Source organism: Belonocnema kinseyi, chromosome 1 (assembly GCF_010883055.1).
Source record: "Belonocnema kinseyi isolate 2016_QV_RU_SX_M_011 chromosome 1, B_treatae_v1, whole genome shotgun sequence".
Taxonomy (NCBI): Eukaryota; Metazoa; Arthropoda; class Insecta; order Hymenoptera; family Cynipidae; genus Belonocnema; species Belonocnema kinseyi.
This window is the reverse complement of record NC_046657.1, coordinates 43,304,202-43,313,363: the sequence shown is the minus strand read 5'-3', so window position 1 is coordinate 43,313,363 and position 9,162 is coordinate 43,304,202. Positions and strand designations below refer to the sequence as shown.

The window sequence follows — 9,162 nt, the reverse complement described above, 5'->3', positions numbered from 1 at the left end:
ATCTTCGAGTTTTCAAATTCAGAAGAGGAGAAATGGGTTGCGCGCGCAACTCAGTCATTTACAGCGTCTCCTACTATATTGACACGGACATAGCCCTGTCATTGTATTGGACCGCATCTCGTTTCAGATCTGGGATCACTGGCTTCAAGCTCGGCTAAAGAGAGTCAGCGGCGACTCACATTCAGTCTGCTTAGGAAGTTTCAAGGAAACAGTACCGCTGTTCTCATTCTCACCTTGTATCACCACTGTAAACAAGTAAACAACCAACTTCAATAAAATTCCAGTGAATGTGTTTTCCCTTCGCGACTCCTTCCGACAGTGTTGCCAGATTGGGGTTTTTTCCCCTATTTTTAGGGAGATTTCAGTAGCGCAGGGAGAAATATAGAGAGAAAAAAAGTATAGGGATTTTTTTGGGAGTTTCTGATCTCCAAGAGGGGTTTTGAGGGATTTTCTTTGCCAAGAAATAGTAACGTCTTATGGAGTGTAAGGCTACTATCACACTTCTGTCTGCCTGCCCGGTGTTGGCAGAAAAGTCATAAGAGTAAAAGAGATAGAGAGCGTAAGATTAAAAGAAAAGTACTCTCTTTCTCTTTTACTCTTATTATTTTTCTGCTGGAACGGGGCAGGCTGGCAGAAGTGTGACAGTACCGTAATTGGTTGAATACATCGGAAATACGTTAATGGTCGCGCGTGTTCACACAAAAATATGTAAAAGCATGGGAGCTAGAAGACGCTTTTAAAGGTTTTATGTTAATTATTTTATACTTATATGCGAATCTTATTTTAAAATTATATTCTACTCCAGATATAAATAAATACTCATGCATGTGAACATATATGAATTAAAAATACACAAAAATAAATAGCATTCATAGCATGGCCTAGTTTTAGCGAAAAATGTTTCTTATTGCGAACGTAAAGTTGGCGAAACTAAATTGGTTTTACATAGTAAAGTATCACATGACAGGGAATAAATAATGATTATTTAATAAATAATTAAATACGTAATCATAAATTAGCATACGAAGAAAATTCGAAGGAACTCAAACATATGATCCGTGACCTTTATAGCGAATAAATAAAAGAAATTTGCTCTTAAGTCAAACAATTTGTTAACTAAAGTGTTCTAAGCAATTGACTGCAAAATAATAATATAATAACAATAAAATATATAATATTGCTGTTCTTTGGATTTATATAAATCACTTTTAAACTAGATTGAAAACTTGAAGTTTTTAATGTAGTTCGTTCGTCAAGATAAAGTTTTTCTTTGTAGCTGATTCAAGCAACGCGAATAGAAAGATCAGATTTGTTAAATCTAGGATTATGTTGATAACAATTGTTATTAACAAAAGAACGATGTTTTCAAAGTGGTAACAGAGAGAAAGATTATGAGGAAGGTACTAGAGAAATGAATAAAAAAAAATCGAAAATCTTAACTGTAAAATTGCAGCTGGGACACTTAATTTTGCAATTAAGTGTCCGTATTTGTTTATAAAAATTGTTTTTAAGGAAAAAAACTATTGAGACTTTTGTAAAGTAACAAAAGTATTTGTACATAAGGTAATTTTCCCATATTTGTTTAGAAAAGTTATAGCATCAACCTTGTACAATGCAAAGTATTTTATCAATATGTTCAAAAAATTGCACACGCATTTGTTAAGAAATGACTATTTTAACACTTATATAGTAAGAAAATTTTTAGCTCAGTCAACAATTTTTTTTTCTCGTGGAGCAAGTGTTCTGAAAAAAGATTAACATTTTTGTCGAAAATTCTCGGTCCAATAGATGCCGAGATATGCAGCCGTAATTATGTTAATTTTAGTGCAAATTCAATTGTTTATAATGCACTAAAAGGAAAACGGGTCCTTGCATAAAAAATTTGTTTGAATATGAAAGTTTGGTTTTTCCATGAACTTTTCAAAAATAATTTTAGAAAAATTTTATCTTACAATAATGTAATTCTTTAAAAAAATTGTTTAAAAAAGTTGTTTAAAAAATGTTTGCGCCAGCTTTTGAAAAATATCCTTGATATTCATAATCAGGTGACTTTTGCGGACTTTTTAAGCCAAAGTTACTGCGTCGCACTTTTAGTGCAAACAGAAGTGTTACTGTCTACTAGATAATTATTTATAATGTGTCTATAAAAAAATTATTCTTCCTTTAAGTATTATTTATGTACATAATCTAGACTGGTTTCTATATTATACTAAATTTAGGTTTTGAATATAATGAGATCATAATTAAAAATTAAAATTTTGAAAATAATTAGTATTTTGGATTTCATTTCATTTTTAGGTTTGTTAAAGCCGTGCGCAGGTGATAGTTTGAAAGCATTTTGCCAAGTTTGCAAATGGGAATTAATAGCACACCATAAGTCTCTTAAAGCGCACGCAATAACAAAGAAACATGAGCAAAATATTGCGAAGTCTAATGATATCGAAAAGACCCCTAAAATGACGAAGTTCACTAAAGAATCAATCGACGACAAAAGAAAAAAAGTTGAACTAAAGATTGCTGCTTTCATCGCTGAACATTGCAGCATTAATACAGTAAATCATTTGGGTGAAGTAGTTAAAAGCTTAGATGAAGACTCTCAAACGCTGAAGAATGTGAAAGTACACCGTTCCAAATGTACTGCTGTAATCTTTAATGTACTTTCACCATGCTTATTGGACGATCTTATAGATGATATAGGAAATTCGCATTATTCTCTAATTATAGACGAAACCACTACTGTAGACACGAAAAAAATAATGTGCATTATGATCCGCTATTTTAGCAAAAATTTCCATAAAGTACGTACTACATTCTATCGGCTTGTGGAATTAGATTCAGGGACAGCAGAACAGATGACCAGCAGCTTAAAAGAACAGCTCCAAAAAGACGGCCTTACATTGGATAAACTCCTCGGAATTGGAATTGATGGCTCAAACGCAATGGCTGGTGAACATAATTCTGTTTCATCCAAACTCAGGGAGATTAGTCCTCATCTTATAACGATAAAGTGTGTTCCACATTCCTTACACCTCTGTGCTGAGCGAACTTGTGATATTTTACCAAAAAACCTAGACTTTCTCGTCAAAGAAAGTCATTCCTGGTTTTCAAAAAGCACGAAAAGAAAGATCGATTACAACCGATTACATAAAATTATAGCTGACTCTAATCCAAGAAAAATAGCTAAATTATCGGGAACACGATGGCTTGCTCGACTAAATGCGATTGATATGATTCTGGATCAGTGGGATGTCTTGGAATTACACTTTAATACATACAGAATTTCAGAACGAGGAGACCCAGGCTTCAAAGCTGAGTCATTATACCAAATGTATCGTTGTATTGAAAATAAGGTGTATTTGGTATTTTTGCGTTACGCTTTAAAAGATGTGATTTCTTTAAATAAACTTTTCCAGTCAGAATCTGTAGAACCATTGAAATTACTTCAGGATCTCAACAATCTATTATATTCGACGTTGCAAAAAATAATAATTCCACATCAATTGCTAAAGGCTCAAGATTTGTCGAGCTTTAAATTTCAAGATCATCTAATGTCTGTAAATTGCGTTAATTTTGGATTTTACTTCTATGAACTAAGCAATCAATGCAATCCCGAAACTCTACCTATTATTAAGCAAAGGTGCAGAGATTTTTTAATCTAATTGACAGAAGAATTGCAAGCAAGGATTCCAAACAACATCAAGATTTTTAACAAAATCTGTCTTTTTGCACCTGAAATGGCTACTCGTCAGAACAAAGAAGACATAACCGAACTCGCAAAATCGTTTAAAGCAGTTTGTCTTTATGTAAGAGAAACGATTAAACAATGGAATCAATTTCATCGCTTAGAAATTGGTGACAAGTCTTCAGATGAGTTTTGGGCGCAAGTAAATGAAAACGTTGACGCTGAAGGATGTAAGCGTTTCGAGCACATTTCCAAGTTAGCTCTTGCTTTTCTAAGTTTACCTTTCTCCAACGCTACTGTAGAAAGAGATTTTTCTATTGTTAATATTATTTTAGATAAATTGAGAAACAGGATGGCAACCAAAACTGCTGATGCTCTTTTGCGAATCAGGTATCTACTGCCGAATACTTGCGCCAATTTTGAACCAACAGCCAAAATATTAAAGAAGTTCAACAGCGAAGCCATGTATCAAAGTGAATTTGATGACGATGTTCTGGATGCCTTAGGAAGAATGGAGTGATGCACTTGAATATTACGTTTTTTTAAGTTTATCAAAAATTTTATTTTCTTTTGATAATTGTTTTGCATTAATGTGAAATGACAACTATAATACATAATTAAAGAGTTGAATTTTATATATGTACTATAGAAAATATAGTTTAATCTGGTTTAACTTACGGCTATGGATTACTTGTCCAATTCCTACATTATCGGTTTTCATTTTTTCAGGCACCTCAATTAAAAAAAATACAGCAAATACATTTTAGCTAGTAGATAAACGTTCCTTATCGTTTTATTTACGTTTATCTGCGAAAAACAATTAATTTTAATTGTAAGTTTTTTAAAGTGATGTATAAAACTCTAAAATATCGTTACAAGCGCCATGTCACGTGACTTATACATGGCCTTAATAGCCTGAAAATATTCGCGAGATGTGAAACAGCATGAAGTTACGTTTATACCTCGGTTAGAAAATGTTCATCTTCTCACTTTACCATATGACGTTCACATAAGTCTGTCTCATTCTACACATTTTCGGGGTAAAATGTGTCAAATTAGACTAATTTATGGGATCATCATATTGTAGAGTGAGAAGACGAACATTTTCAAACAGAGGTGTAAGCGCAGCTTGATCAGCGTTTCAAAATCGAGTATGATTACATAGGGAGAAATATAGGGATTTACAGTTCGGCCATAGGGAGATTTGGGGTGAAATAGTAACAGTATTGGGGGGAAAGCGTGAAACTCATCTGGCAACACTGCCTTCCGACTAGTGTTTAAAATTCTTTTCCTTTTACGTTCATTCATGTCGTGTAAAGTGTTCATAGTGTCGTATTCACGAATATTCGAATATATATACTCGCTGAATATTCGTCGTGGCTAACCTAGAACCAAAAATCCGCGCCGCCGCCGTGCGGCCACCTCACGGGAAGCACCACTCATCCTCCCGCTGCCGTCTTTTTGTATCGAGAGAGGGTACACTTTTCCGCCGGCCTCACTCACCCGGAGGTACGGCGAAGCTGGGCCTTCAAAAGGATCGAGCCCATATATGTTCACAGCAATTATTCACAACGAAGGCCGTGGGCTTTGGGAGTTTCTTTACAATCTTCGCACGCAAGACGTTTCTCATTATGCAGGTACTTTGCGAACCGCGATCCCTTTCTGCTGACATATCCCGAAATATAGCTGAGCGCGTACTCAGATGTTTTGGACATAGAATAATCATGCTCGATCAATAATTGCGAAGCCTCTCCTGGTAGATGCGATGCACTACCTTTGTCTAAAATTGTGTCAACTACACCTTGCCACTGTTCTTTTCTCTCACTCTTGTCTTAGACGTCTTTCAGGTTGAGTAATGCATCCAAAATCTCATTGCCTTCATCATTGCTTCCCTTGGGTGGTTTGAGAAGAGAGTACGTCGGCACCAGTTTATACAGTTGGATAAATAAGATTCAATCTGGATGGTCATTTGCACTACAAGACTCACGTTTCATGCCAAATTATTTCTAGGACAGAAGGACACTAATTTTTAATAAGGAAAAAATTTGTAACGACAAGTAGATGGTGGCCGTTTGAATGGAGGTCAATTTTTTTGGTAATTTTCAGGGTCACAAAAAATATCAGGGTAGCCGTTTTAATTTTCCCGGTATGAATTCTTTTGCAATTTCGTCCTCGCGAAAGTGCAACTCACATACTTTATTTTTTCTATTCTATGCTCTATCACCCTACTGAAAGAAATCTTTGAGTTTTCTTTAGCGAAATAGCTTAGCCCATTTGAGAACATAAACAAAGTCGATTTGAAACAAAATAGTCTCGTAGATAGTTTGAGAGATTTGGGTCCTTTTCAAGATCCTTTTAGTGGTCGTTTTAAGAGTGGTACGACGGTAATATAATGTTACCTTTGGATTCGTCACGTACCGGGCGGGCAGAGTTACTTACAGTAGTTGGTCGTGGCTAATCTGCTCTCCCTTTTTAAATTTCTCTTCAAATTATTAACACTTTTTTTTTAATTAATAAATTTTCTCATTATACTTATTTATAATTATAACTTACATACTGATATACAATTTTCTAGTTGAATTCAAAAATGTTGTCTTTTTTGGCGTATCTCATTCCATTTACGAGAAACGTTCTATTAATTCCAATTTTAAGCATTAAAAAAAAAGTTAGATATCTGAAGTCATCGACACCCGTAGATTCCAAATTATTATGTTTTAGACTGTTAACTATGAAATTAAGAAAAATCTGCTTCTAAATTTTAATCCTAAAGTTTAACAAAGGACCCTTGAGTGCCGGCTACTCTATTGAGATAGCCTCTCTGCTTGTTATTTATGTTCGTATTTTTATTTCAATTTCGGAAAGGATATTTTAAAGCCTTCAGACCATTTAAACGAGCTTCCTGGACCTTTAAAAATATCTACCTGAGTGCCTGCAAAGAATTTCTCTGAGCTTCTTTGACCTAAAGAATTTTTAGTAGGAGTATATACTCAAAGATTCTTTTCGGTAGGGCACTTCTGCCAGTGTCATCTGAGCAACTCTGCAACATTCCCTACATAAAAATCCGCCACGCAAGTAACATTTTAATTAATAATATATGGTATTAAATAAAGCCATGGACTCTTTGCACCGAAATTTCGTTTAAATTATTTGAAATAGTTTTAAATCATTAAATCATTTTTGAATATTTAATTTATAATGAACAAAATTTTTATAAAAGAAGTTGATCAACTAAAAATGTTTGTTTTTTTACAACAAAAATCCTTGATTTTACGTGATTTTAATTTTGAATCTGTAAGTCTTTGAAAGTGAATTATAAAATTCTTTGAATTGAAATATCCGTTTGAAAATTAAAAATCTGAAATGGAAAATGTTTGAAGTGAAAAATTTTCTAATTACGCATTCTGAAGTGAATGATATCATAATTGAAAAAGATAAAAATTAAACTAATTCTTTAAAAACCGGTTGAAATCAAAGCTGCGCAGATTTTTTTGCAAAAATTAGTAAGTTTCCAGTGAAGAAATTATTTCACTGTCCTTTCCCATTCCCATAGAAATACTGTTTGCTTGGTGCATGGGTCACCCTGTCAATACTGACAAATTTTAACTGACACTTAATCTGACATTTACATACGTATGTTTTGAAATTTTATTCACGAATAAAGTGAAACAATACAGTTTGCTTCTTAAAAAAACACATTTAATGAATTGATTCGATAGAAACTCTATCAAAACCAAAGCTTCATATTAATTTATTAGTATGCTGTATTTAAAAACTATATTTTTGTCACATTTTGTTGCTTTACTTACCGCACTCGGTGTAAACAAACTAAGTTACCGTCCATCTCTCTCTTTCTGTGCCTTGCTACCCAAATCACAGCCTTTACAAAAACAATGCGACATTATTCTATCACTTGTTATGCACGTTTTTAACACTTACACTTTACGCAACATTTTTTTCTCACTAAACACAAACAGTTTGCAATTGCACAACGAAATTATTAGGTTATGTTTATACTGATTCAAAATTTGCCTCACATTATCTCGAAAATTGGAGGACAGGCGATCGCGTATGTGGGCTCTTTTTCCACCATCCCCGCCATAGGCGTGCGGTCTCCTTGTAGTACTTCGTAGTAAAAGCTTAACTTTCGTAAAGTTTTTGTAGTACATTTTCGTAACTTTTCATAACAAAAAATAATATTTTATAAATTTTTGTAGATATACGGATGATTTCCATTTAAGTGGCCAAAATTATCTAATTCTGCGACCAGCAGTTCGCTCTTGCATTCTACAATTCATTCCTAACCTCAAAATCTCAAAAAGTTGTTATCGCATTTTACACCAGCAATGGACTTTAATAACAAAACTTATAACAAATTCCATGCTTCACAGGGCTATTACTTATTGTTAATGTTTATATTAATAACAAATAATAGCTTCAACATTAACTTGTAATTAAAAATATACTAACCCTAGCGATAGAAATCTTAGAGTATATGCTAAGAATTCTCAAGGCTCTGAGAAGCTCTGAGAAATTCTCCGCAGGCACTCAGGTAAATATATTTAAGGGTCCAGATAGCTCGTTCAAATCTTTGAAGGCTTTAAAATGTCCTTTCTGAAATTGAAATGAAAATACGATCATAAATAACAAGCAGAGAGGCTTAAACTTAAAACAGAATCCGATTATAAATAACATGCAGAGGCTTGACTTCGAATTTTGATTCGATTATTATTCTCAACAGTGATCCCAAAATACTTGCGCATGCTTTAACTGTGAGGCGCTTATTGGCTCTAGTTCGCGTACGTATTTAAAAATCAAGTACAGACGCGCACGGTAGCCAATAAACATCAGTCAAATCCAAGCTAGCGCAGATCAAGTCAGCTCCGTTGGGATCATTAACTACAAGAAAAGTCGTGTAACGTTCCATTACCACTGACGTATAACCCACTAACGTCCCGTGTCACATGCATATAGCAATGAAATCGAGTATTGTGGCATTCGAAATCGACAATATGGTTTAGAGATTTTATATTAAGGATTTTAAAGATTTTATTTTATACCATTAAATGAGGCGACTGAAAAAACCCGAAAAACAAAATTTCCGACACTCTAAAATTACCGAATAATAAAATCCCCGTTAAAAATCTCCGAATTATGAAATTCCTGAGTTATAGAAATGTAGTAATTATTGTTTTTTATTAAATAAATATTAACAATTTATTAAAAACACGATTATGAAATATCTCTATCAAAGAAATTTTGTATCAATTATTAAACTATATCAAAATTATTTCTTGAATTTTAAATAACAATAATTGTATAAAAATTGCATAAAGAAATTGGTTTAAAGACTGCAATTTTTAAGCAAAATTTCTCATTAAAAAAAACATTCTGTTTCATCATTTTCATCGAAATTTTTTAAAATTATTTTATAGAGTCTTGAACATCAAAGAAATTTCTATCATAAAAGTATTTGTTTATTC

At 33.3% G+C, this 9,162-nt stretch overlaps 1 protein-coding gene across 1 annotated transcript; it reads left to right on the top strand.

Annotated features, from left to right (window-relative positions):
- Nucleotides 1–2,456: 2,456 nt before the first annotated feature.
- Nucleotides 2,457–3,659, top strand: LOC117177640. The gene has a single exon (XM_033368437.1). The coding sequence runs from the start codon at nt 2,457–2,459 to the stop codon at nt 3,657–3,659; it is 1,203 nt and encodes a 400-aa protein (XP_033224328.1).
- Nucleotides 3,660–9,162: the final 5,503 nt, after the last annotated feature.